General features: G+C 60.9%; 1 protein-coding gene across 5 annotated transcripts in view; it reads left to right on the top strand.

Annotated features, from left to right (window-relative positions):
- Positions 1-26,986, top strand: part of CHD5 (chromodomain helicase DNA binding protein 5) — a 79,631-nt gene that overhangs the window by 15,778 nt on the left and 36,867 nt on the right. For all 5 annotated transcript variants that reach the window (XM_071217801.1, XM_058304559.2, XM_071217802.1 and 2 more), the window contains exons 3-19: positions 2,452-2,631; positions 5,393-5,511; positions 5,943-6,181; positions 8,024-8,148; positions 9,235-9,358; positions 9,826-9,992; positions 10,098-10,316; positions 11,890-12,096; positions 12,187-12,398; positions 16,099-16,230; positions 16,309-16,417; positions 17,583-17,774; positions 17,897-18,097; positions 25,018-25,155; positions 25,238-25,359; positions 26,034-26,207; positions 26,561-26,702. In XM_071217801.1, coding sequence (XP_071073902.1) covers positions 2,452-2,631; positions 5,393-5,511; positions 5,943-6,181; positions 8,024-8,148; positions 9,235-9,358; positions 9,826-9,992; positions 10,098-10,316; positions 11,890-12,096; positions 12,187-12,398; positions 16,099-16,230; positions 16,309-16,417; positions 17,583-17,774; positions 17,897-18,097; positions 25,018-25,155; positions 25,238-25,359; positions 26,034-26,207; positions 26,561-26,702 — 2,802 coding nt within the window. The remainder of the gene's footprint in view (positions 1-2,451; positions 2,632-5,392; positions 5,512-5,942; positions 6,182-8,023; positions 8,149-9,234; positions 9,359-9,825; positions 9,993-10,097; positions 10,317-11,889; positions 12,097-12,186; positions 12,399-16,098; positions 16,231-16,308; positions 16,418-17,582; positions 17,775-17,896; positions 18,098-25,017; positions 25,156-25,237; positions 25,360-26,033; positions 26,208-26,560; positions 26,703-26,986) is intronic.

Here is a 26,986-nt window from a genome sequence, read left to right on the forward strand (position 1 = left end):
TTGTCCCACCTAGCTCTGGAGTGGGCCCTGGGCGAGCCTTCCTGGTGGGCCTGCCCCCCTCCCCCGCCCCACCCCTGCACCACATCATCCTGCCCGACAGCGAGACCTGCTGAGGCCCCGTCCCCCCCCTGGCTCCGGGGGCCCAGCCCCAGTCTGGATTCAAGAGGGGGGGTAAAGCTGGCTTGTTCCCTCCAGTTTGTCGTCCTGCTAGTGTCTTTGGCTTCCAAAGCAGAGCTGAGGTCAAGGGTCATCTGGGCATTTTCTGGGCGTGGGCAGCAGCAGGCCTGGTTTGAGAGCCAAGCGAGGAAGGGGCTCTAATGCCTGGCCATCGTGGGGGTCTGGCCATGGCGGTGCAGGGGGCAGAGGGCATGATTGTGTGGACCCAGACTGCCTGGGCCTGGCCGAATTCTCCCACCCAGGGTGTGGCAGTGAGGCCTGGGCCCTGGAGCCGCAGGTGACCGTCCCGTCCTGTCCCCCGCCCCCTGCCTCTGACCATGGCTTCTTTGTACCGGGGTCTCATTTCAAAAACGCGTCGGGCCTTTCTTACGTGTTCTCATTGGATCCTCTTGCCACCTCTCATTGGTGTCCTCACTTCACAGCTGGTGTTCGGGCAGCTGCGGTGGCTTGCCCAGGTCCTGGGCGAGCAGGGACAGGAGCTCTGAGACGTTCCGCTGTGTCCTGCAGCCTCTCTAGCGAGCCCCAAGTCGGGCTTCGCAATTTGGATGGGGTTTGCCGAGGGTCCGGCACCCCTCCCTCCGGCTGGCCCTCCGCCGCTGTCCGTGGTGCTGAAGCGGGGCTCGCGCCCTCCCCTCCTTACCTTCGCGGGGCGACGGGCGGAAAGAGCAGGCCTCCCGCGGCTCTGGAAGGGAGGTCTCTCGAAGGTGGCTGAGCTCTGACACCGCAGGGGAGAGGGACGTGCCCCTCCGACCCCTGCCTTCCCAGAAGACTGAGAAAGAGCCCGGGAGCTGTGGTCCTCAGACCCCGCGCTGCCATCCACCCCGGGGGCGGGAGCGGCCCCGAAAGGCTCGCCTGCTCGGGAGGGGGCTGGGGCGGGAGCTGCCCCTGGGACCCGGCGTGGCTGAGTCAGTAATTCCAGGAATCGCCCGGGTTCCGGAAAGGCCGGGAGGCAGTGCTGCCTGCAGTTCCCCAGTGTGCTGCTTAATGGGCATAAAAGGTTTGGTCAGCGGGCTCGGAGGGCCTCCCTGGGAGCAGGGAGCCTGGCAGGAGCGGACAGCCAAGCTTCTGGTCTGGGAGGTGCAGGGAGCGTGGCAGCGGGGTCCCTTCCTGGCTCCCCCCATCAGTGACCACCTCTCTCAACTCCACGATGGGAGATGCCTGCTTGGAGCCTCTCTCCCTGGAAGAGGCAGGTCATCACATTCCCAGTGTGGCTGAAAGGGTGGGGGTCAGGCTGGGAGTCTCCGGGGACCTCTGGAGGGATCCTGTTACCCTGACCACGTCCTGTTTCCCACCGCACCCCCTCCCTGCCCTGGCCCTCCCTCCCTGTCTCCACTTCCACCTCTCTCTCCCCCAGGGCTGTTTCCTGAGCTCCTTCTCCACCTTTCTTCAGCTCTCTTTCTCTACCTGTTTCATTTTGCTCACCTTGAAAAGCAGTTAATAGCAGTCATGAAGATGACAAGCCACAGTGAGGGACCCCAGCCCCCAGCGCGCCTCCTCCTGACCCAGGCTGGGGGGGGGGGGGGCTGGGAAGGGCTTTGCCACTCGACCTGCATCTCTAAGGCAGATGAGTAAACCACTTTCTCAGAGGGGCAGTTCCTTTCTGGTGGAAAGTTGCTGCCTGTAAACGCCCTTATCTCCATATAAATGAGCCATTTCTGCCTGTACAGACAGGCAACTAAATCAAGGAAGCCAAGCTTAAGAGCTGTCTAAATTACCTTGTCTCATATTGAAATGAAGGGGGGAAGGTGGGCTCGTGCCATAACAGCTTCTGGAAAGCCCACAAGCAGATACAACTGGGGTGTGTGCTTTGCATTAATTATAGGTGCTCTCTGGTAAATGCAGTTCTGTAGGATGCCTGCGGATGTGGAGAGGGGGCCGGGCACGGGTCCTGGATCCACTCCTCTCCGGGACATTTCCTGTGCATTTTGTGTTTGGCTTTTGGGCACCACGTCGGAGCTCCTAGGTCCAGGCCAATCACCCAACCCAGGATAAAACCCCCCAAGTCCATGAAAACCTGACCGTGACGGAAGCGGAGCCAGGCGTCACCAACGGGGACCCAGGCGGGGGCCCTGCCTTGCCTGCGCGTTTTATGTGTTGCCGCCGCCTGGTCCTTGGGAGGCGAGACCCTGCCTTGGTGCTGGCTCGGGGCGGCCCCTCTTGGCTGAGCTCTGGACTGGGCTCAAGGACAGGGGGACCCTGGTGAAGAATTGACTTTCCTGGGAGGTCCCTGCCAGGGCTGCGCTCTTGCCCTCATGGTCCCCTCTCTCTTCCCAGGGGAGCAATGATGAGCTGTCTGAAAATGAAGAGGATCTGGAAGAGAAGTCAGAGAGTGAAGGGAGTGACTACTCCCCTAATAAAAAGAAGAAGAAGAAACTCAAGGACAAGAAGGAGAAAAAAGCCAAGCGAAAAAAGAAGGAGGACGAAGAGGACGATAACGATGATGGATGCCTAAAGGTAACGGGAACCCAGGCTGGGTCCACCGAGCTCTGCCTCCTCTGGCCCTTGGCCTCCTAGCCCAGGACCCCCCGAGCCAGAAGAGCCAGGTATCTTTCCCAAGCAGTGGCGGTCGGGGCCGGCCGGGCTGCGTGTGCATGGACGCTGAGCCACTTGGTAAGAGAGATGCTGTAGCCAGACTCCTCGGAGCCATTTGGAATAATGAGGGATGAAATTTCGGAGTCTGTGGAGGAAATCCGTGCAGCATCTTGCTGATGCATTGGCCGCCCTTGGCAGCGGCTGGCCTGCACGCGCGCTGCAGCTATTTCTGAAGAGAGTGATAGATATTCTGACCTCAAGTTTAGTGTCAGAAACCTCTTGCTTGGAGCAACTGGGGAAACTAAAACAACAAATAGTCTTTTCCTCCGGCAGCGGTATGAAGGGATCTTTCTTAGCCCGTGCTCGGAAACTCTGCTCGAGCGGGCGTTCTGAAAAGGGTCTCCCGCTGGACGTATCCCCGGGGAGCCGTAGGGATGGGCCTCCGCGCTCTCCGTGGGGAAAGCACGGTCCCTGTGCATCGGGGGACTGCTGGGACCTGAGCCCAGGCTGTAGGGTCACCCTGCAGCCCCCACTCGGGCTGCTCCGAGGGCTGTCCTCAGGGAGGGGAAGGGGCTGTGGGTCCAGCCGAGGGATGGGCGTCTGGGATTCAGCACTCAGGCAGTGGGCAGGGGCTGTGAGCCATCGGGGAACACTTGGCCCCCTTTCTCCTTTCACAATGGCCTCGAGGCTCAGTGGGTTTTAAGATAAATGCTCAGCAGGGATTAGGACAGGGTTCTGAACTCATGAGGGGGGACGGAGGAGGTGGGGAGCAGGGAAGAGCCCTGCTGCTCCTGGGGCCCCTCACTCAGAGGGTCTCCTTAGCCAGGAGTGTGCTGTGCAAGGGCTGGGCGGCACGTGCCGCTGACAGGCGTGGCCTGCGGGGATGGCCGTGGGTCAGCCCACGCGGGAATCGTGTCACAGACCTGTAGGCCAAGAGCTGGGCTCGGTGGCACTGCTGCTGGGAGCTCGGAGCTCCGAGGGCACTGGCAGGAAAGGAGTTGATTGGCTTAGGGCCCTGAGTGTTGAGAGGCAAAGGGCTCCAGGGTTGGGGTTCTAGCTACACAGCGGCATGAAGGGCCCATTTCTTTGTATCCCTCAGCTCTACCCCTGGAGGGCCCCTCTGGGCTAAGCCGGGCACTTATGGCTGAGAATGGGTGCGGCCGCTCGGGGCTCCTCCGCAAGCCACTACCTGATCCAGCCCCAGGGGACGTCTGGTCCTGTCATCTAATTGGGGGGGGGGCCATGGGGTTCCTGTCCTCATCACATGCCCACCCCAGACCAATCACAGTGGCCCAGGGTGTGCAAAGTGCTGATTGGCTTAATTGAAACGGGGTGGTGTGTGTGTGGGGGTAAAAGCCCCTGCCCCTTGTCCCGGCACTGTCCCCGGCTGACGGGATTCCTCCTGTGAGGCAGGTACTCTTACTGTCCCTGTTTACAGATGAGGAAACTGAGGCACACAGAGGCAAGTAACTCGTCCACCTTCTTGCCTCCAGTATCTGGGGCAGGGCAGGATTAGAACTCAGGTCATCTGTCTCCAGAGCCCAGGCTCTTAACAGCTCCCCCTCCCATCCCAGCCATCCTGGCTGCCCCCTGACCCGGGTCTGCACCGTGAGCCCAGGTCTTGGCTGCCTCTGTGCTCTGTGACGGTCCGCCCCGGGCCTCGGCGAGCCTGTCTGGACAGTGCAGCAGGGGCCCCAGACCCTCTCAGGGCCCTGTCACCAGCTGGCTGTCCCCTGACTGCCCCGGCAAGGGCACCCCTTCTTCCCAGAACCCGGCAACAGCCTGACCTCGCCCAGGGCACCGTGCGCAGCTGTGCCTGTGCCTCCTGGGTGAACCTCACTTCCCTGCAGCGTGCCACAGGCACCCCTCAGCCTCCCTCCCGGGGGGCACCTTCCTTCTTAAAACCCTTTCTTTAGCTCCCTGTTCATTCCCTGGGAGTATCCCATTGTCCCTGCCCAGGGGTCCTGAGGCTAATCAGGCAGCACCCACCCCTTGGGAGGGTTCTGGGCTGGGGTGCAGCTTAGTTTCCGGCCGCCTCCCGGTTTCCTCCTGGAGGTGCTGGGGTGTGCCTTACCTAGCCCCGTCTTGGTTTCCTGGGGCTGCCGCACAGAGCGGGGGCTTTGAACCCCAGAACTTGACTGAACCCTGCTCTGGAGGCTGGAGGCTGAGCGCAGTGCCGGCAGAGCTGGGCTCCTTGAGCCTGCTCCCTGCCTGTCCTCCTGGGGAAGCTGGCATCTGCTTGCAGCCGTGTCGCCCGCTCTCTGCCCGTCTCCCTCGGCCTTCTCCCCTGTGTCAGTCCAGATGTCCTCCTCTTAGAAAGACCCAGGCCCACATACCAGGCCCACCCTAACCCAGTCGGCTCCTCTAAACGAATCGCATCTTCAAAGACCCAAATTCCAGACCGAGTTGTGTTCTGAGGCACTGGGGCCAGGACTTCAAAATCGCTTTTTGGGGGCCACACTTCAACCCCTCAGCTATGACATGGAGCCCCCAGGCCCTGCATTTCCTTCATCGGGTCTCCCCAGGACGAAGGGGCTGGCGGGGCTGGCGCTAGGACGCTTTCCCTAGTGGGCGGGAACTGCCGGCGCTGAGTTGCGAGGCCTCCGGGCCGGGCGTGGGGGCCGGGCGCGGGGAGGAGGCTGGCCCCTCTGACCCCACGGGGCGCCCGGCCCGCCTCTCCCAGGAGCCCAAGTCCTCGGGGCAGCTCATGGCCGAGTGGGGCCTGGACGACGTGGACTACCTGTTCTCTGAGGAGGACTACCACACGCTGACCAACTACAAGGCCTTCAGCCAGTTCCTCAGGTGCCGCGCGGGGCGTCGGGGGGCCGCCCTCGGGGACCCCGCTCCCTCGCAGGAGAGGGTGGAGGGCCGGAGCTTCCCGGGTGGGGGCCGTCGGGCCGAGGCACTGCCCCTTCGCTGTGACAGGTGCCCCTGCCTGCCGTCACTGTCCTCCCCTGGGGAGGGCGGGCCCCGTCTTTCCTGGGGGCCTCCGGCCACCGTGTCTTCTGGATGAAGGTGCCCCTGGTGGGTGGGGGACCAGAGGCGCGCCGAGGCCGTGCGAGGTTCCGGAACCCGTTAGAATGTCACCTCTGCCGAGGTGGGACCCGGGAGAGTCTGGGAGCGTTTCTCGAGCTCTGCCCTCAGCTGCTTCCCTGACCTTGAACTTGAGTGGAGAGGGAGGGCTGGGCCCGCGGGGGTGGGACTCACCCCTTTGGCACCCCCATCCTACGCAGGCCGCTCATCGCCAAGAAGAACCCCAAGATCCCCATGTCCAAGATGATGACCGTCCTGGGCGCCAAGTGGCGGGAGTTCAGCGCCAACAACCCCTTCAAGGGCAGCTCTGCGGCGGCGGCGGCGGCGGCGGTGGCCGCGGCCGTGGAGACGGTCACCATCGCCCCTCCGCTGGCCGTCAGTCCCCAGCAGGTGCCCCAGCCCATGCCCGTCCGCAAAGCCAAGACCAAGGAGGGCAAGGGTAAGGCTGCAGCAGGTGGGCACCAAGGACCCCCCCCAGACCCCCTGTAGGGGGAACCGGTCCAGACCCTGCCCTGCCCGGCCCTTCCCCTGGTGACGTGGGCTCAGGTGCCTGCCTGGCCCACCTTTCGGGGCTGATGGGGCGGCGGGACTCTGTATGCAGAGCTTTGGGAGTTTTATGTGCTGGGCGCTTGGATGTAAGGCTGAGACATTCCTGACAAGGGACCCCTCTGATCCATCTTCTCTGAGCACCCACTATGCACAGAGTCCTTTGCTAGGTCCTTGCAGAGGTGGGTCAGCTCCCAGGTGCTGCACTTAAGCAGGAGCTCAGAGCAGAGAGCAGGTGTGGTCAGGGCCAGCTTCCTGGAGGCGGTGGCTCTGGGTCAGGCCTGGATGGACGTCCAGCTCCAAAGTCTGGCTCAGTGTTCAGGTGGGGGTGGTGTGTCTGCGCAGATTAGGGACAGCAGAGGGTGCGAGGGCACCCTGGGACTGGAGGACCCTGGGGGAGGGGCTCCCTGGGTGGAGGCTTTCTGGCTCTTGGGCTCTCAATGGTGGGATCCCCAGCAGCTCAGCCTCCTGGGCGCCCTGATATGGGTGTCAGTGGGGCCGAGGGGGCTCTGGGGACCTCCTGTTTTAGCCCAGGGAGCTCTGATTTCAGGGGCAGTGCTGGGGTGGCCTTTTCTGTAGGATGTGGGGTCTGGCGGCCGTTTGCAGGTCTCCGAAGGGGGGCTGGTGAGTAGAGGGATGAGGGGGTCAGCTCTCCGCCCTGCCCCCTCTGCCTCTCTCCATCCTGGGGACCAGGACCTCAGGAGGGGTCCTGGGCGCATCTGCCGTCCAGCGCATCCTGCTCTGCTTTCTCATTTCCTCTTGGGCGCCAGCTGCTAAGCCATCGATTCCCTGCACTGCCTATTCAGAGCCTGAAAAATTGAAATAGATTTTCTGTGGCGCCGCAGAGGGCACAGCTGGGCTCGGGGCCGGAGGAGGGCCTGGGGCGCGGCCCCCTTGGCGGGGTGAGTCCCAGCCTCCGGGTCTCACGATCCCCGCTCAGCCTGGCGGGAGAGGGGGTGGGGGTCACTCCTCGGCCCTCTGGTCAGCTCCGTGAAAACTGCTCCCACCCTGCTGGCCCCCGGGGGTGTTTGCTGGGGGTTAGGCAGAGGCAGGCAGCCTTGCTGGGTGAGCTGGCGTGGCCTAGAGCTGGGGATGACCTGGAGACGCAGCCGGGAGGGGTTCCTGCCCTGGACGTCCCTCTGAGGACCCAGGCATGGATGTGGGGTGCTGGCCATGGGGCCTGTGCCTGCAGGGGCAGCTCCTTTCTGGGGGCATGGGCGATGCAGTCCAGGGCTCCTCTCAAGATGGTTGGTGTCCATGGAGGACATGGAGGGAAGTGGCAGGGACCGCCAGGCGAGGGCCAGGACTCTCCCCTCCTTGCTGTGCACCCCTAAGCCAGGGTGTCACCTCTCTGAGCCTTGGCTCCTCTTGTGGAGAGGGGTGACTGTAGAAGCAGCCCCTTCCTTTGGGTCCCTGGATCAGACAATGACGGTGAGCAGGTGCACAGGGCCCTCATGGGTCACTGCTGCTGTGGCTCACCACTGCTGTGGCTCACTACTACTGTGGCTCCTCACTGCCGTGGGTCACCTCTGCAGTGGCTCATTTCTGTCGTGGGTCATCCTTGAGGCTCGCTGCTGCCATGGGTCACCATTGCCATGGCTCACTGCTGCCATGGGTCACCACTGCCGTGGCTCTTTGCTGCCGTGGGTTACCGCTATTATGGCTCGTCGCTGCCGTGGGTCACACCTGTCATGGCGCACTGCTTCCGTAGCTCATCGCTGCCGTGGCTTTTCAGGGCCTGGCGTGAGGAAGAAGATCAAAGGCTCCAAAGATGGGAAGAAAAAAGGCAAAGGGAAAAAAGCGTCCGGGTTTAAGTTCCGCTTCGGCGGGATCAGCGGCAAGAGGAAGAAAGGCTCCTCGGTGAGAGTGTGTGTGTGTGTGAGTGTGCATGAGGGTGAATATGCAAGTGTGTGTGGACAGCAGGGACTGGAATGTGAGTGTGTGAGAGCAGGTATCAGAACGGTTATGTGTGTGAGCAGAAGTGTGCTTGGGCGTGTCTGGTTATATGTATGTGTGAGCAAATTTGAGATGTATTTTGCACGTGTGTGTGTGCTTTTGAGGTTCTGCCTGTGATAGGAGCACGTGAGTCAGGGTGGATTGTGCGTGCACGGGTATGTGTGCCCGTGGGAGGGCGGGGTGAGTGTGGGAAACCTTCAGGTCATTCTCCTGAACCAGGGCTGGGGGCAGATCCTGCCCTCCGCCTGCACTTTCTTCCCATCCTACTGGCTGGCCTACCTAAGCCTCAGTTTCCCCAGCTGTCTGATGAGGGGTTTAGACTGGATCCTTCCAAGGGTCCCTCTAGCTTGGACTCCAGGCAGGGAGTGCTCTCCATCTGCCCCACTGTGGCTGGGGGCTCAGCTCCCGGCTGCTGGTGCCCCCTGACTAAGCCCCACCTGGCAACAGGCGAGGCATCAGCAGCCCCGTTAGGGTCCGAGCCTGGCCTGCCCCTGTCTGCCGGGAGGGGTGAACCCCAGGCAGGTGGCCTGCAGGGGAGATTGTGCTGGGCTGCTCTGGAGGGGAAGGTGGAGTAGAATGGTGCTCAGCTGAGCTCGGCAACTATTTGTTGAGTGCCCAGTGTGTGCCAGGCACTCTGCCCAGCCATGGTGGGCCCTGCTGGGAGGCGCTTACAGTTTGGCAGGGGCTCAGGTGTGCCTGTAGCCAATGACACACCAGGCCGATGGGACAGGCCGGACCTGGCATAGAAGCTGTGCCAGTCAAGGAGAGATCTGGGCAGGCTCTGAGGGGGAGGGGTCCTTAGGGCTGTACTTGTCGGGTGTGTAGGAGTTTGGGAGGGGCAGGGCCCAGGGAGAGGGATGGAGGTGGGCAAGTGTGGGACGCGAGGGGGTGGTGAACCACAGAGCCTGCCCAGTCCGTCCCCCCCACCCGACCCACCCGGCCTCGGGTCGCTCACAGGGCCCCTCCCCCGCCCCGCCCCGCCCCTTGCAGAGCGAGGAGGACGAGCGGGAGGAGTCGGACCTGGACAGCGCCAGCATCCACAGCGCCTCGGCCCGCTCCGAGTGCTCAGCTGCCCTGGGGAAGAAGAGCAAGAGGCGGCGCAAGAAGAAGCGGAGTAGGACTTCCCATTTGCAGGGTGACCCGGGCCCTCCGTGGGCACGTGGGGGTGCAGAGGCCCTCTTTGGGAAGCGCACCCTCGTGCCTGGGCCTCTTGTGGCCCCGGTGCTTGCTCCACATCCCTGGGCTCTCCCTGCAGCGGAGGAGTCTGAGACAGGGAGGCTCAACTAGGGACCTGGGCGTGACCCAGGACGTGTGCATCAGCGGGGGGCAAGGGGTGGAGAAGGACGTGCTAACCTCATCCACTGTGCACCCACTGGGGCCCACGCCTCTACCCAGCACCTGCCCCGTCGCCCATTCCCCTAGCCCTCCTCCCTCCCCTGGTCCTCTTTGTCCATCCATCCGCCTCCCTCCCTCCCACCTGTGTTAAGCTGCATCAGGCCTGTGTGGGTGGGGTGGGGATGCTGCCCCCCAGGTGGGGAGGGCCCCCTGTGATGCCTCTGCGCCCTCGCCCTCTCCCCCTAGTTGACGACGGGGATGGCTACGAGACGGACCACCAGGACTACTGCGAGGTGTGCCAGCAGGGCGGGGAGATCATCCTGTGCGACACCTGCCCGCGGGCCTACCACCTGGTCTGCCTCGACCCCGAGCTCGAGAAGGCGCCCGAGGGCAAGTGGAGCTGCCCGCACTGCGTAAGCCGCGGGGGCCTCCGGGCTGGGGGCGTCCGCGTGAGCCCCCCTCGCCCCCCGTGCGGGGAGCTCTCCCGCCCTGGCGCCTCCAGCTGGCCTCGCCCCCAGGAGAAGGAGGGCATCCAGTGGGAGCCGAAGGACGACGACGACGACGACGACGAGGGCGGCGAGGAGGAGGAGGACGACCACATGGAGTTCTGCCGCGTGTGCAAGGACGGCGGCGAGCTGCTCTGCTGCGACGCCTGCCCCTCCTCCTACCACCTGCACTGCCTCAACCCGCCGCTGCCCGAGATCCCAAACGGTGAATGGCTCTGCCCGCGCTGTACTGTGAGTGCTCCGCCCGCCCCGCGCCGAAGCCCCGCCCCGGCCCCGCCCCGCCGCCGGGAGCTCCGCCCCCTGCCGCCGGCAGGCCGAGTGCCCCGCTCTGTGCCCTGCCCCTCTGGCTCGGCCCCGCCCACCAGGAGCTCCGCCCCCCTAGCTGGTAGCCAGGGCCCGAGTGCCCCGCCCTGGACCCCGCCCCTCCGGCCCAGGCCCCACCCACCAGGAGCTCCGCCCCCGGCCGCCAGCCTGGGCCCGTGTGCCCCGCCCTGGCCCCGCCCCCGCCCCGTCCCAGGTCCCGCCCACCACCTCACCCGCGCCAGCGCCGCTTGGGCCTCGGCAGGAGGCAGGCGGTGACTTCCCCACCCCGCACGGCCACGTGTGCGGGGCAGCAGCTCTGCCGCGTCGCCCACCGCCTCGCCCAGCCCCGCGCCTCTGCTCTCCGCATTGTAGATGAGGAAATGGAGGCTCGGGCACGTTGGGTGACTTGGGCAGACCCAGGCCTCTCGAGCCAACCTGAACCAGCCCCCGTGCTCCGAATTGCCCCCCAGGCCCAACCCCGTGCTGCAGCTGCCCCCTCCGGGGTCCTGGGCTGTGCTGCTCCCGGCGTGCGTGTGGCCTTTGCGTGTGCGTGCGCGTGCATGCGTATCTGTCTGGGCCGGCCTGGGGAGGCCCCCTTGGTGCAGCCTTCTGTGCTTTCCTGGGATTGACAAGAGGCCCCCCGCTGGGGAGAAGCAGGTGTAGGGCGGGGGCTGCCCGCCTCCCCCAGGGCCAGTGGGGGCGCTGGGGAAGCTGCTGTCACCTCTGGACTGCTCCTCTTCCTCCCTCTGCCTTGTGGCCTTTTTGAGGCTGGAGCCAGAGGAGGCGGGGTCTGGTGGGTGGTGCGCCTGGGAACCACCTCTGGGAGGAAAGTCCTGCTTCCCGGATCAGGCAGTGGGCTCAGGGCACACCCACTGGGCTTCGCAGCCATGGGCATCCTTGGCCAGCAGCAACTCAGAGCCCCAGCACCCATCAGGGCCCTGAGGCGTGTTTCTGGGCTGGTGTAGACCCAGCCTCCCCACCCCAGCCTGGGTTCTGGGTGCCTAGATGCAGCCTGCGGGGGGAGGGGTGGCGGACGGGGCCACGGGCTCCATGAGCGCTGGGGAGGGGACTTCAGGCCCCACGCCCTCTCCCGCGCGGGCTCGGGATGTGACATCTTCACAGCGGTGCTAAGTGGAAAGACCCACGGATGGGGCAGTCAGGGGTCTCGGGTTCTGCTCCCCGTTCTGCTGCCCACTCGCCGGGTGGGCCTCGGTTTCCCCCTCTGTCATATGTGCGTGGGGTTCTCTGCTCCGACCCCCCAACCGATTCCTGGCTGATGCCGGGCCCTGAGTCGTGGATTCACGAAGGCTCGCTGCCCGCCTACTGCGTGTGCAGCACGTGCCGGCTGCCCAGGACGGGGCCAGGTGTCTGGGGGCGCCCCCATCTGGCTGTTTTGGATTTGGGGAGCAGTGCAGCCAGCTGGGGGGAGCTCGTCCAGGAGCCCTGGAGCAGGGCCCTGCAGCGACGCCCTGAGCTTGGGGCTTCCCTCCTCTCCCCACAGTGTCCCCCCCTGAAGGGCAAAGTCCAGCGGATCCTCCACTGGAGGTGGACGGAGCCCCCGGCCCCCTTCCCGGCAGGGCTCCCGGGGCCCGAGCTGGAGCCCGGCGTGCCCCCGCCCAAGGCCCTGGAGGGCATCCCCGAGCGGGAGTTCTTGGTCAAGTGGGCAGGCCTCTCCTACTGGCACTGCTCCTGGGTGAAGGAGCTGCAGGTGAGGCCCCGGGCGCGGCAGGGGCGGCGGGGGTGGTGCGTGGGGGGGCCGCGGCCCGCGCCACCCTGACCCGCGCCACTCCACGAGCAGCTGGAGCTCTACCACACCGTGATGTACCGCAACTACCAGAGGAAGAACGACATGGACGAGCCCCCGCCCTTCGACTACGGCTCCGGGGACGAGGATGGCAAGAGCGAGAAGAGAAAGAGCAAGGACCCCCTCCACGCCAAGATGGAGGAGCGCTTCTACCGCTACGGCATCAAGCCCGAGTGGATGATGGTGCACCGCCTCCTGAACCACAGGTGCGGCCCGCCGAGCCCCGCCCCCGCCAAGCCCCGCCCCGAGCCCCGCCCCGCCCCGCCAAGCCCCGCCCCAAGCCCCGAGCCCCGCCTCCGCCAGGCCCTGCCCCGAGCCCCGCCCCCGCCAGGCCCCGCCCCACTGGGCCCCCTGCCGAGCCCCGCCCCACCGAGCCCCACCCCCGCCAGGCCCCGCCCCCGGGCCCGCCAGGAGGAGGCCAGTGTCCCTCACCTGCCGGTGCTGGGGGGGAAGGGTCGTGCAGAGGCGCGTGGGCGCGCATGCGCGCGTGTCCACGCCCACGAGAGGGCGCAGAGGCTTAATGTGTAAAGGGGCAGATCGCCCAGGGCGGCCCGCGCAGGGAGCAGCTTCCTGGCCCCTCTGCTCCCGCTGGGTGCTCGCCAGATACTCGTGGATACTCACGGCCTGTCCTGGGGGCCGAGGGTGGGCCTGCGGGGTGGGGCGTGCACACAGCCCCCCCGCGTTTATAATCCCAGGGCACCCGGCCCAGCTCCAGGCCCCAGGAGGAGGGGGTTTGCTCTTCATCTCCATTTTATTATTTTTTTAAAAGATTTACTTATTTTTATTTGATTTTCTCCCCTTCTCTGCCTTCACCCGCTCAGTTGTCTGCTCTCTGTGTCTATTCGCTGTGTGTTCCTTTGTGTCCGCTTGGATTCTTGTCAGCGGCACTGGGAATCTGTGTTTCTTCTTGTTGTGTCACCTTGTTGGGTCAGCTCTCCGTGTGTACGGCGCCATTCCTGGGCAGGCTGCGCTTTTTTCGCACTGGGCGCCTCTCCTTGCAAGGTGCATTCCTTGCGCGTGGGGCTCCCCTACGTGGGGGACACCCCTGTGTGGCATGGCACTCCTTGCGCGCATCAGCACTGAACGTGGGCCAGCTCCACACGGGTCAAGGAGGCCCGGGGTTTGAACCGCGGACCTCTCATGTGGTGGGCGGATGCTCTCTCCGTTTATCCGTTGAGCCAAATCCGCTTCCCTTCCCCTCCGTTTTAGAGATGAGAATGGGCACAGCTAAGTTAAGTCCTTTGCCCAAAGCCACACAACCTGAGGCAGTGGAGCTGGGACTTGAGTCCAGAGCTTTCTGACAGCAAGACCTACTTGCTGGCTACCGCTCCACCCCCAGTGCCCCAGCCACAAAGCTTTGGGGAAGCCCGGAAGGCTCCCAGGTGACTTGGTGACCAAGGTCGGGTCGTGGAAGCCCCAGGCAGGGAGTCCTTGCTTCCCCAAGGAGCTTGGGCTTGGTTTGGTGGGTGGTGGGAGCGCCTGCAGACTTTGAAAAAAAATTTTTTTATTGTGGTAACCTATGTATATCATAGTTTGCCATTTTAACTTTTATTATAGACTTTTACAGCTGTTGTAGGTTTACAGAAAAATGATGCTGAGTTCAGAGTTCCCATGTTCCATCCCCTGCACACACAGCTTTCCATGTTATTAGCATTTTGCATTACTGGGGTAACTTGGTCACAATTGATAAACCCATATGACTCCAATTCTGTCATTATGCAAAATCCGTATTTACATGAGGGTTTGCTCTTTGTGTTGTACGGTTCTATGTTGTTTTAATTTTTTTTTTTTATCGTGCTAACATAATACAACATGAATTTGCCATTTCCACCATTTTTAAGTGTATAATTCTGTGGAAATCATCACAGTCACAGTGTTGTGCAACCGTCACCACCATCTGCGGCCAAACCTCTTCACCCCAAACAGAAACCTGCCCCATTAAGCAGCAGCTCCTGGTCCCCCTCCTGCAGCCCCTGGCAGCCTGGAATCCACTTCTTGTCCCTGTGGGTTTGCTTATTCTAGCTATTTCGTACCAGTGGAACCATACAGTAATTGTCCTTTCATGTCTGGCTTACTTCCCTCCGTGTGATCTCTTTTTTTTTTTTTTTTTTTTTTTTTTTTTTTTTTTTAAATGAATTGGGAATGTTCTTCCTCCTCTATTTTTTTTTTTTTTTTTAAGATTTATTTATTTATTTAATTCCCCCCCCTCCCCTGGTTGTCTGTTCTTGGTGTCTATTTGCTGCGTCTTGTTTCTTTGTCCGCTTCTGTTGTCGTCAGCGGCACAGGAAGTGTGGGCGGCACCATTCCTGGGCAGGCTGCTCTTTCTTTTCACGCTGGGCGGCTTTCCTCACGGGCGCACTCCTTGCGCGTCCTCCGTGTGATCTCTTATGGTCCATCATTGTTGTCACTAGTCTTGGAATGTCCTTCCTTTTTTACGGCTCAATAGTATTCCATTGCACGCTGTCTCACGTTTTGCTTATCTATCAGTGTGTGGATGGACACTTGGGTTGCTCCCACTTCTTGCCAATTGTCTTACAGATTCTTGAGCCCAGGTGCTTGAGACCCGGAGGTGGCCGGCAAGTGGGGTCAGTCCTGGAGCGTCCCCACTCCGAGCCCCACTGGTTGCCCGGGCCTGCCTTCCAGGCGCTGAGGATTCAGTAGCTTTCCTCACCCTAACTGCTTCTGGATATTTCCTTTGAAGGCAAGAGGTTCAGAACCTGAGCCAGACACTGAGGTTCAAGTCCTGGATCCTGGTTTCCGATTTGTGGTCACAGGTTCCTGGGCCTAGCTTTTTCAGTGTAAAATAGGGTGAGACGAGCACCTCCTGGGGAGCTCCTCCTAGGGAGAATCTCCAGGGAGCACCTCCCAGGGCTGTATGAGGGGGAAGGGAGCCAGAGCACGAAGCTGCTTGCTCTGCGCTGCTTTCAGTGAGGAAGGGGCTTGTAGGTTTGAAAAAGCCGCCCCCACATGCTGTAAAATGTCCCCCTTCCCACCCCAACCATCACTGGTAATACCTTTCAACAGGGAATCAGTCCCCGTGTCCTGGGAAACCAGCCTGGAGAAAGGGCACCCAAGCCCTGGTTTGAATTTGCCCCCTCTTTTTCTTTGCCTTTATTCGTTGCCTATTAAGAACCTAAGTGGTCATTTTTCTCCCTACCTCCAAAAGGAAACAGGAGAATTTTCCCAAAATATATCAGCCAAAGTCTGGGGACCAACCAATTCTTCTGGGAAAATCCCCTGTTTCCATGGTGCTGGGGCCTAGCCTTCCTCCAGGAGCCTCCAGGCTTGCTGCACCCCTGCTCACCCATCTGCCCCTCACACCCAGCACCCCTCCCCAGGCTTACCCCGCCAGGTGGGTGGAGGCCCTGAGGCCCCTTCCAGTGCTTCTCTTGAGCCCCTACTGCGTGCAGCTTGCTGTGGTCATCAGGTCCCCGCATTCCCGGTGGTCTCGGGAGACACCGTCGCACCTGCGGGAGCCCATCCCCACCCCCTTGGCAGAGAAGGGCCCCGCCCCCGGCAAGAGAGGTGCGCTCATCCTTGGGATTTTTAGAGTTGGAGAACAAAGACCTGTGATCAGCGAACCTTACATCTTAGAGATTCAGAATTCTGGTATTTTGCCCCGTCTCGGCGTGGGGCCCATGACTGCAGTGGAGCGTGGAAAGGGCGCTGGCCACTTGCCTGTCATTCCTCTGTTCACCTGGCCCTGCGGGAGCTGTGTGATCTTGGGCAAGCTGCCTCGCCTCTCTGGGCCACAGCTTCCTGCTTCCTGAAATGCAGTCGCTGCACTGCCGCCCTCCTGGCAGGGCCAGTGGCACAGGTCACCGTGGGTGGGAGAGCTTTTGCCTCCCGGGAGGTGGCCTTGGTATTAAGCGTCTCCCCTGCCCCCAACCTGCTGCTGTGTTCCAGCTTTGACAAAAAGGGGGACGTCCACTACCTGATCAAGTGGAAAGACCTGCCTTACGACCAGTGCACCTGGGAGATCGACGACATCGACATCCCCTACTACGACAGCCTGAAGCAGGCCTACTGGGGCCACAGGTGGGCGCTGGGCAGCTGGGGCCTCCAGGGGCTCCTGCCAGCCCCCTGCCCGGGTTTGCTCACCTGCCCTTTTCCCAGGGAGCTGATGCTGGGGGAAGACGCCAGGTTGCCCAAGAGGCTGATCAAGAAGGGCAAGAAGCTGAAGGACGATAAGCAGGAGAAGCCGCCGGAGACACCCATTGTGGACGTGAGCCAGGGAGGCCGGGGGCCGAGGGGGGGCGCTGCCGGGACCCCCGGCCCAGCCGTGGCCGCAGAGGAGGGCCTGTCCCCAGGCAGGCTCTCCTCGGGCCTCGCGGCTGTGCCCGTGGACCCACCCCCAGGCAGGACGGGCTGGTGGGAGGGGCCTCCAGCTCAGCTCACAGGCCCCGGCGCGGGGTCTGGGGCCAAAGCCAGAGGCCATGAACACCAGGTCCTGCTGGGAAGAGCTCACACCCCGCACCCGGATCCCCTTGCCCCAAACAGAGGGGCAGCCCCTGGGGACCTGCCGCCTTTGCTGGTGTGTGTCTAAAATTTGGGTTAAGTGGAAGCTGCACAAACTAGGAGCAAATAGCCGTGAATTTGCTTTACTGGAGATGCGCTAATTCCAAGCATTTAAATAAAGGGGCTCTAACTTCAGGAGCACAACAGCAGGTAGGCTAGGCACCCACCTTTCTTACCTGTTCCCGCCGCTGGGGGGAGACCCAGGACTTGCTCCCGGGAACTCTGAGCCCACCTCGGAGTGGAAGGTCTGGGGGGGGGTCCAGGGTTAAAGAGCCCCAGCCCCTGTTTCGAGAAGTCTACCACCTTGAGGGGGCCCACGGTGGCACACACAGAGCAGGGGGCTCTGGCCTGGCCTGGCACTGTTGGATGCCAGGGGAAGGTGATTGGGTCTGGTAAATCAGGAGGACTTCCTGGGGGAGGTGGCCTTGAGCTGCAGGATGAAAGAGGCAAGGAGCGCAAAGTTCTGGATCAGGTGGAGGAAGGGTTGTGGCAGGTTGAGAGGGACATGCATGTGGTTGCTCATCGGACAAGTGTCAGATGGGGCCCTGTGGGTCCCAGGCCCTGCCCGGGGTGCGGGGGATGCCGTGGGGAATGGGGCTCCTGCCTGGGCTCCACGTCAGAGAATTCAACAGTTGGGAAAATAAAAGAAAATGTGATTTGATTTTCCATGCCCCAGAGAGGCTGTGCTGGGAGAGCATGGTGGGAGCACCTAAGGAGGGCCGGGAGTTGGGAGGGCTTCCTGGAGGAGGAGGCATTCCAGCCAAGACCCGAAGGATGATGAAAAGTTGGCAGGGAAGAGCGTCCAAAGGCCTGGAGGCGGGACCCCGGAGGCCCAGGGTGGGGGGTGTTCTGAGCCTCTGCCTCCCCCGCAGCCCACGGTCAAGTTCGACAAGCAGCCGTGGTACATCGACGCCACGGGCGGCACGCTGCACCCCTACCAGCTGGAGGGCCTCAACTGGCTGCGCTTCTCCTGGGCGCAGGGCACCGACACCATCCTGGCCGACGAGATGGGGCTGGGCAAGACGGTGCAGACCATCGTGTTCCTCTACTCGCTCTACAAGGAGGTGGGCGGCCGGGCGGGGGTGGCCCCCGGGGGGAGGGGCGGGGCGGCCCCCGAGGGGGGGAGGGGTGGGGCGGCCCTGGAGGGGGGGCGGGGCGGCCTGACCCCGCTGCCGTGTCCCGCCAGGGCCACTCCAAGGGCCCCTACCTGGTCAGCGCGCCGCTGTCCACCATCATCAACTGGGAGCGGGAGTTCGAGATGTGGGCGCCCGACTTCTACGTGGTGACCTACACGGGGGACAAGGAGAGCCGCGCCGTCATCCGCGAGAATGAGTTCTCCTTCGAGGACAACGCCATCCGGAGCGGGAAGAAGGTGTTCCGGATGAAGGTGAGCGGGAGGCGGGGGTGGGGGGCGCCGTTGCCTCCTTGGGGGCTGCTCCTCCCAGCCACGAGCCGGGGGGGGGGGGGGGGGGGGGGGCTTCAGACAACAGGCGCGTTTCGCCCCCTGGCTCTGGAGTTCCGGGGGCCGCTCCCTGCGGAGAACGACCCCTCCCGGGCAGCTCCGGTGGGGAGGGGGCATCCTGGGCGCTCCCGGGCTCGTGGCCGCGCTGCTCGGTCCCTGTTCCTGCGTGGCCTCCTTGTGGGACTCCCCTTCCAAGGATGCCAGCTTTGTGCTTAGGGCCCACCTCACTCTAGAATGATCTCGTCTCAGCTGTTGCATCAGCAGAGACCCTGCTTCCAAAGGAAGTTGCCTTCTGGGCTTCCGGGGAGCCGTGGAGTTTGGGGATCTCTTCACCCTGGCATGCCAGCTGCGTGAGCCCCGGCCACGGAGCCTCTCTGTGCCTCGGGTTCTCTAAGTGGAGCTGACACGCGCGCCGCGCAGAGGCTGGGGGGGGCTGAGTGGGATCGTCGGCGCCGCGCAGGCTTCTCGGCCTTGAACGGGCAGGTGCTGAGCCGGCTGCTCTGGCGGGCCGGCCGCTCGGCCCTTGTGACCTGGCCCCCAGGCCGCACTTTGAGAAGCCGGGGCCTGGGGCAGGCTGTAATGCCTGGGCTGTAGTGCCAGGGCTCCGGTGAGCCGCGGTGCTGGGCGCTGGGCGTGGCCCAGCCTCTCCAGGCTTCTGTCACCCTCCCGGAACCGCCCGTACCGCCAGGAGATGCTCAACCTCAGACTGTTGAAGGAGCGAGTCAAGTGGGGATCCCAAAAGTGCATTAGCAGATCCTGGGCCACGCATCACCGGAAGAACTCCCGCTGACTCACCGTGGCGATCGCACTGCGAGCCGTGCACGCTGCAGACAGCTTGGGATTCTCAGGGCGGCCTGTGACGCTGAGAAGGTGGACCCTTCTCTCAGGTGAAATGGTTCAGGACCTTGAGCGGGTGCTACCTGTGCCGCAGCCTGTGCCCGCGAGCTTCGCCCTCCCCCCGGAGCCCCTTCGCACGGGGACGTGGGTCCCTGGGAGAGCCAGGCTTGGTTCCACCAGGACCGGCTGCAGAACTCATGGGGCGCAGTGCGAAATGAAAATGTGGGGCTCCTTGTTCGAAAGGCAGGAGAACAGCTTTTTGCTTTCTTCCACGGTGTTTCTCTCGCGCTGTCGTGGTTTTTGCCCTTGACTGTGGCGCTTCCATGGGCGGCTGACCCTGTCGTGGGGAGGTGAGCCCCCGGGTGAGCCTGGGGCTCTGGCCCAGCCCGTGCTGCCCTGTCCCCTGGAACCTCCCTTACACAGGGCATGCGCGCTGGAATTGTTAAGAATTTCGAGTCCCGAGTGGGGTCCCCTTCTCAGCCCGGGGACTGTGCACCTGCCCCTGAGCCAGCCCTGTCCACCTTTCTCTTTTCCTCCCCGGGCCTCCATGGCTACGAGGCTCTTCCAATTGCTGAGACCGGCTTTTGTGCCCCTAGGAAGTGGGCCCAGAGCCCACCCCACCCCTCGCCTTGGGGTGCCCGTCCCACGCCACCCAGGCCAACCATCACTGAGGGCTTGCACGTCACCTTAGCCCCACTTGGTCCTTCCGGCCACCCAGGAGCAAGGAGTTCTTGTTGCCTCCAGAGTACCCACGAGGAAACCGAGGCACGGGAAGGTTGACGGCTGCCCCGTCATGTGGCATGCACCTGGCCTTGTCCTGGAGACACTTTTTGCTTCTCTGTTGGCCTCCCCTGCCACTGTCTCCCAGGCCTGGGGCCCTGGCCCTGCCCCGTGTCCTTTCTTGGGACCCTGGGAAGGGCAAAGGAGGAGCGGGGCTGAGCTGGGGCTGGAGCTGAGGTCTGCAAGCCGTCCTCCCCAGGCCGAGGGTCCTGAGCCCCGAGGCAGCAGCGGGGGGCGGGGGGCTGGATCAGGAACGCGGGTGCTATGGAGAGCAAGTGGGTTCCCAAGCCAGGCGCTGCGTTAGGGCCGTCGCCCAAAGGCTGTGGAGCTGGTGCCGGCAGGGAGGGCCTCAGAGCTCGCTAGGAGCTCATGGACCCCTGTGGGTCTGCCAGGTGGGGGGGCGGCTGGGAGCCCCGGTGGTCTCCCCAGGGACGGGGACTTGGCCTCACGCTCCAGGCTGGCGCAGGCCTTTCTCAGGCTGCTCATGCCTTAGGGGCCCCAGAGCCAGCCCACCCGTTGCCCTTCCTGGGGTCCGTCTTGTCCCTGTGCCCTGCCCTGGCTCGGATTCCCCCAGAACTCCCCCCTCCTGCGCCCATGAGCCCCTCGTCTAGTCTCCAAGGGGCTCGTGTGGGCGGCAGGGCCAGCGTGCTGGGCCCCGAGGTCAGCCAGCAGAGGGTGGGTCCCCACGCGGACCCGGGGTTTCTGCCCCGGGACCTGGGGGCGGTTATGCGCCTTCGTGAGCCCCCGCGGCTGCCTGATGGGGTGAAGGCCACTGGCCCCTGTGGTTTGCAAGTCCAGCCCTTGGCCCGGGCTCGCCAGGTGCTGTGTATTCTGTCGAGGGTGGCGGTTATTGTTAGCGGTAGTCGTTGTTGAGTATTTTAAAAAGTTAATAGACTTTATGTTTTGGAGCAGTTTTCAGTTTATAGAAAAATCCTGCGTTAAGGAGAGAGCTCCCCAGGCCCGCGGTTTCGCCGTGTTAGTGTCTGGCGCTGGTGTGGTCTGTCTGTTGGTCAAGGTTATTTTTCACCGAATCCATGGTTTTCCCTGGGGGGTGCCCTTTGTGTGCTGGGCCAGTGTGTTTGGACAGACGTGTGACGTCACATACCCGCTGTTCATGACTGTCTCTACAGAATGTTCCTCCGCCCTCAGCTGCCCTTTGTCTCCTTTGTCACCCCCATCACGGCACCCACTGGCCTTTTTGCAGACTCTAAAGCTTTGCCTTTTCCAGAATGTCATCTAGTTGGATCCACAGTCTGTCACTTAGCGCTACGCACTTGAGGTTCCTCTGTGTAGCTTTGTGGCTTGATAGCGTTTCTTTCTTTCCCTGAATAATATTCCGAGGTATGGATCTGCTGGTTTGATTATCCACCCACCGATGGACGGGCACCTTGGTTGCTTCCGGTCATGTTATTTTTCATTCTTCCATCACCACCATCCCCTGTGGGCTCCCCTGAACCTGCAGCTTGGTGGCTGATGCTTTCCTTGTCGGTCCTCCAGGTGTCGGGGCTGCCTGGAGTCTTTGCAGGATTCCCATCTATACCACCTTTTAAAATTAAAATTTATTTTTACTTTCTTTTATTGCTGTCACATGCAGGTAACATAAAAGAGTTATGCCATTTTAACACTTTGTAAGTGTACAATTCTGTGGCATTAATTGCTTTTACCGTGTTGTGCCACCATCACCACCATCCACTATTAAATTTTTTTCATCACCCCAAACAGAAACTCTGTCCACACTAAGCATAGTTCCCCATCTCCCCTGTACCCCGGCTCTGGCACCGGCACCCTCTGGTCTCCTCTCTGCCCCTCTGAATTTGCCTGTTCTAGGTATTTCATGTAAGTGGAATCATCATTTGTTCTTTTGTATCTGGCCAACTTCACTCGTCACGTTTTCACTAGTCATCTGTGTTGTAGCCTGAATCATTCCTTCATTTAATTAACTAATTAATTAATTCAATTATTTTAAGGTACTGGGGTCAGGGATTGAGCCTGGGACCCCTATATGGAAAACTGGTGCCCAACCACTGAGTCACATCAGCTCCCCTGAATTGGTTTTTCCATTAGTTTTGCTTGTTTTTTTTTCTTTTTAGGAAGCACTGGAGACAGAACCCGGGACCCCCATGTGGAAAGCAGGCTCTCAACCTCTTGAGCCACATCCAACTGCATTTCCTTTTTTTTTCTTTAAAGATTTATTTTATATTTATTTCTTCCCACCCCCTCGTTGTTTGCCTGTGCAGTGTCTGTTGTGTGCCGGTCTTCTCAGTAGGCACCATGAACCTACCTGGGACCTCCGATGTGGGAGGGAGGCACCTAATCGCCTGAGCCACCCCCGCTCCCTTCGCTCTATTTTTTAAAAGATTTATTTTTATTATTTATTTTTCTCCCCTTCACTTCCCCCCCACCAGTTGTCTGCTCTCTGTGTCCATTTGCTGTGTGTTCTTCTGTGTCCACTTGTATTCTTGTCAGTGGCACCAGGAATCTGTGTCTCTTTTTGTTGTGTCATCTTGCTGCGTCAGCTCTCCATATGTGCAGCACCATTCCTGGGCAGGCTGCGCTTTTTTTGTATGGGGCAGCTCTCCTTGTGGGGCATACTCCTTGCACACGGGGCTCCCCTATGAGGGGGACACCCTTGCGTGGCACAGCACTCCTTGCGCGCATCAGCACTGCATGTGGGCCAGCTCCACAGGGGTCAGGAGGCCCTGGGTTTGAACCCTCGACCTCCCATGTGGTGGGCGGATGCCCTATCAGTTGAGCCACCTCTGCTCCCTTCCGTTCCTTTTAAGGCATATCATGCTGTGGCCTGGTGGACCACACTGCGGTTGCTATTGTCTGTCAATGGACACTTGGGTTGTTTCTACCTTTTGGCTGCTGAGAATAATGCTGCTGTGTACATTGGTGTGTAAGTACCTGTCTGAGCCCTCACTTTCGATTCTTTGGGGGAATATACCTAGGATTGGGAGTGATGGGCCATGTGATAACTTACCGAGGCGCCGCCAAGCTGTTTCCCACATTTTCCACAGCGTTTGCGCCATTTTACGTTGCCACCAGCAATGTATGAAGTTTTCTGGTTTCTCTGCAGCCTTGCTGACACTTGTTCTTTTCTCTTTATTTAATAACAGCCATCCTAGTGGGTGTAAAGTGGTTCTCACTGTAGTTGATTTATTTATTTAATTGCATTTTTTTGAAGATACATAGATCACAAAAAATGTTACATTAAAAAATATAAGAGGTTCCCATATACCCTCACCACCCCCCCCACTGCCGCCCCCCTCCTCCTGTATCAACCACCTCGTTCCTCAGTGTGGCACTTTCACTGCATTTGGTGACTGCATTTTGGAGCACTGCCGCACCTCATGGATTATGGTTTACATTGTAGTTCACACTCTCCCCCAGTCCATTCAGTGGGCTATGGCAGGATATATAATGTCCAGCATCTGTCCCTGCAATATCATTTAGGACAACTCCAAGTCCCAAAAATGCCCCACATCACATCTCTCATTCCCTCTCCCTGCCTTCAGCCACTACCATGGCCACTTTCTCCACATCAGTGGTACGGTTTCTTCATTACTAGTCACTATAGTTCTATAGTAGAATGCCATTAAGTCTGCATTTCTCTAATGGCTAATGGTATTGTGTATTTTTTTCATGTAATACAGTACATTTGTGTACTGTATTAGTCAGCCAAAGACATGCTGATGCAAAGTACCAGAACTCTGTTGGCATTTATAAAGGGTATTTATTTGGGGTAGAAGCTTACATGTACCAGGACATAAAGCATAAGTTACTTCCCTCACCAAAGTCTGTTGCCACATGTTGGAGAAAGTTGGCTGCGTGCAAGGGTCCAGCCTTCCTCTTCCTCCTAAGGCTCTGTGGTCCCAGCTCCTCCCGTTCTCTGCTGTAGGTTAGCACAAGGCTTGTCTCCCTTCCTGGGGCTCATTTCTTTTTGGGTTTTCTCAGCTGTTCAGGGCTCTGGTCTCTTCAGCTGCAAACTATCAGGTGAAAGGCTCTGCTCTCTCCCTGGAGCTCCAGCGTCCAAAACGAAACTCTCCACGTTCCCCATGTATTTACTTCCATGTGAATGTCTGTTTTATCCCCAAGGGGGCTGGGACTCATTCTAAATTACATGCTTGGATCAGAGCCCTAATCTTAACATAATTTAATCAGACAGCTCAGCTGAATCTAATACAATCAAAGGGTTATCATGCCAGAGGAACCGACCAGCTTACAAATGTAATCTTGGAATTCATAAATAATATCAAACTGCTACACATATCTTCTTTGGAGAAATGGCTCTTCAAGTCCTTGACCTATTTTTAAAAATGGGTTGTCTTTTTGTTGATGAGTTGTAGGAGATCTTTATATATTCTGGATATTAGACTTGTCAGATGTATGATTTGCAAGCATCTTCTCCCGTTCTATGGGTTTTTTTACTCTTTTTTATTTTATTTTATTTATTTAATCCCCCCCCACCCCGGTTGTCTGTTCTCTGTGTCTATTTGCTGCGTCTTGTTTCTTTGTCCGCTTCTGTTGTTGTCAGTGGCATGGGAAGTGTGGGCGGCGCCATTCCTGGGCAGGCTTCACTTTCTTTCACGCTGGGTGGCTCTCCTTACGGGGCGCACTCCTTGCGCGTGGGGCTCCCCTACGCGGGGGACACCCCTGCGTGGCACGGCACTCCTTGCGCACATCAGCACTGCGCATGGCCAGCTCCACACGGGTCAAGGAGGCCCGGGGTTTGAACCGCGGACCTCCCATGTGGTAGACGGATGCCCTAACCACTGGGCCAAGTCCATTTCCCTATCTTTATACTCTTAATAGAGTCTTTGGCTATGCCAGAATTTTCAATTTTGATGAAGTCCATGAAGATTTTGTCTTTTGTCGTTCCTTCTTTTGCTGTAAAGTCTGATAGAAGGTCCTGAAGACTTCCCCCTGTTTTCTTCTAAGAGCTTTATGGCGCTAGCTCTTCTATTTAGGTCGTTGATCCACTTTGATTTTTATACCTGTGGGTGGGCGGGGTCCCCCTACATTCTTTGCACGTGGAATCCGCTTTTCCCGTCACCACTGGCTGAAGGTGCTGTTCTTTCCCCGTTAAGGGGCCTGACCCCCCATTGAGGGGGCTGGCCCTGGTGCTGAAAATCCTCTGGCTGTGGCCGTGTGAGTCCTCTGCCTCCCTGACTCTGTTGGTCGAGGCTTTGATCTTCTCCCCTCCGCTCGCTCTTCTCGCCCTCCAGAAAGAAGTGCAGATCAAATTCCACGTGCTGCTCACCTCCTACGAGCTCATCACCATCGACCAGGCCATCCTGGGCTCCATCGAGTGGGCCTGCCTCGTGGTGGACGAGGCCCACCGGCTCAAGAACAACCAGTCCAAGGTAGGTGGCGCTGGCCCCGGGGGCCGCCTGGGCGTCCCGGCCACCCAGTGCCCCCTGACGGCTCCCGCTTTCCTCTGCTAAGTTCTTCAGGGTCTTGAACAGCTACAAGATTGATTACAAGCTGCTGCTGACGGGGACGCCCCTGCAGAACAACCTGGAGGAGCTCTTCCATCTGCTCAACTTCCTGACGCCAGAGAGGTTCAAGTGAGTCTCCGGGCGGGTGGCGAGTGGGCGTGGCGGGGCCAAGGTCAGTGTCAGAGCCTGGCTCGGTGACCTGCTCACGGAGCCTCGGCCTCCTCGTCCGCCAGGTGGGCGCCTCCCATGACCCGGAAGGGGCTCGGTCAGCGTCGGCTGCCTCGCTACTGCGTTTTCCTTGGGTTCCGGGCTCTGCCCTGGGCGCCCCTCGCTGCCGCCCTGCCTCTGGCTTGGCCACAGCTGTGATTCTTGTTGCTTTCCCTCCACAAAGGCCTGATGGAGGCGATTGGAGAGCGAGGCCAGGGGCTGGAGGTGGAGATGGGGTCCAGGGGAGAGCCCCAGCCAGTGCAAGTCCTGGGGTCTCCTTGCCGTCTCGCTGTAGGCCTGGGGGGAGAGCTCCAGCCCCCTTGTCTTCACCGACACCCCATTTTGCTGCTCAGGATGGGAGTCCGGGTTGAAGGGTACTGGTGTGGATGGGAGGTGGGCTTCGGCACGGCTGTGCTGTTTGACCTCGGGCAACTTGTCGGCCTTGGTTGCTTTCTCCGTAAAACGGGCACCAGTCCCAGGGAGCTCACGTCCGAGGAGGCACGCGCGGCTGTGCGAGAGCTGTGATGCGGGGGGCTGCGGTCTAGACGGGGCCTTCCGGGCTGCTGCCTCCCCACTCATCCCAGCTCCTCCTGCAGCAACCTGGAGGGCTTCCTGGAAGAATTTGCCGACATCTCCAAGGAAGACCAGATCAAGAAGCTGCACGACCTGCTGGGGCCGCACATGCTGAGGCGGCTCAAGGCGGACGTGTTCAAGAACATGCCGGCCAAGACGGAGCTGATCGTGCGCGTGGAGCTCAGCCAGATGCAGAAGTGAGTGCGGGGCGCCGGCGGCCCCTCTCCCCGCGGCCTCATCTCCATCGTCCCGGCCCAGGGCGGCAGGGAGGGTCCCTCCGGCCCGGCCGGGGCCTCCGCTCACCTTTTACACCCCTCCTTCTCGGGGCCCCTTGGAATTCCGTGAGCAGAGCCTGGGCTGCCTGCGTCCAGCAGTTTCTCTGGTAACTTGCTGGTCACTCTGGGCCACTGCTTGATCTCTCTGAGAAGCAGGTGCAGGCGCCCAGCCCTCGGCCCCCCTGGGGAGCAGAGTGGGGTGGGTGCCCGCTGGGGGCGGGGCTCTTGGAGGCTGCTGGGCCAGGGCGCCTCCAGCCCTCGGTGCTCTCGCGCAGGAAGTACTACAAGTTCATCCTCACGCGGAATTTCGAGGCGCTGAACTCCAAGGGGGGCGGCAACCAGGTGTCGCTGCTCAACATCATGATGGACCTGAAGAAGTGCTGCAACCACCCCTACCTCTTCCCCGTGGCTGCCGTGGTAGGTTCCGCCCGGCTGCCGGATGTGGGGGATGTGGGCTGGCGCCTGTGGCCACTGTGGCAGTGCTTTATGGCTGCTGTGGCCGATGTCCACGGTCACTGGTAGGTGCTTGTGGCCGCCGTGGTAGGTGGTTGTGGCCGATGGGGAACGTTCCCTGTGGCTGCCGTGGTGGGCTGGGAGTGGCTGCTGGGGAGTGGGGTGGGTGGGATGGGTGGGGGAGGCCACTGTGGTGGGTGCTCTGTGGCTGCCGTGGTAGGTTCCACAAGGGTGGTGGGATGGTGGTG

This window comes from Dasypus novemcinctus, chromosome 9 (assembly GCF_030445035.2).
Source record: "Dasypus novemcinctus isolate mDasNov1 chromosome 9, mDasNov1.1.hap2, whole genome shotgun sequence".
Lineage (NCBI taxonomy): Eukaryota > Metazoa > Chordata > Mammalia > Cingulata > Dasypodidae > Dasypus > Dasypus novemcinctus.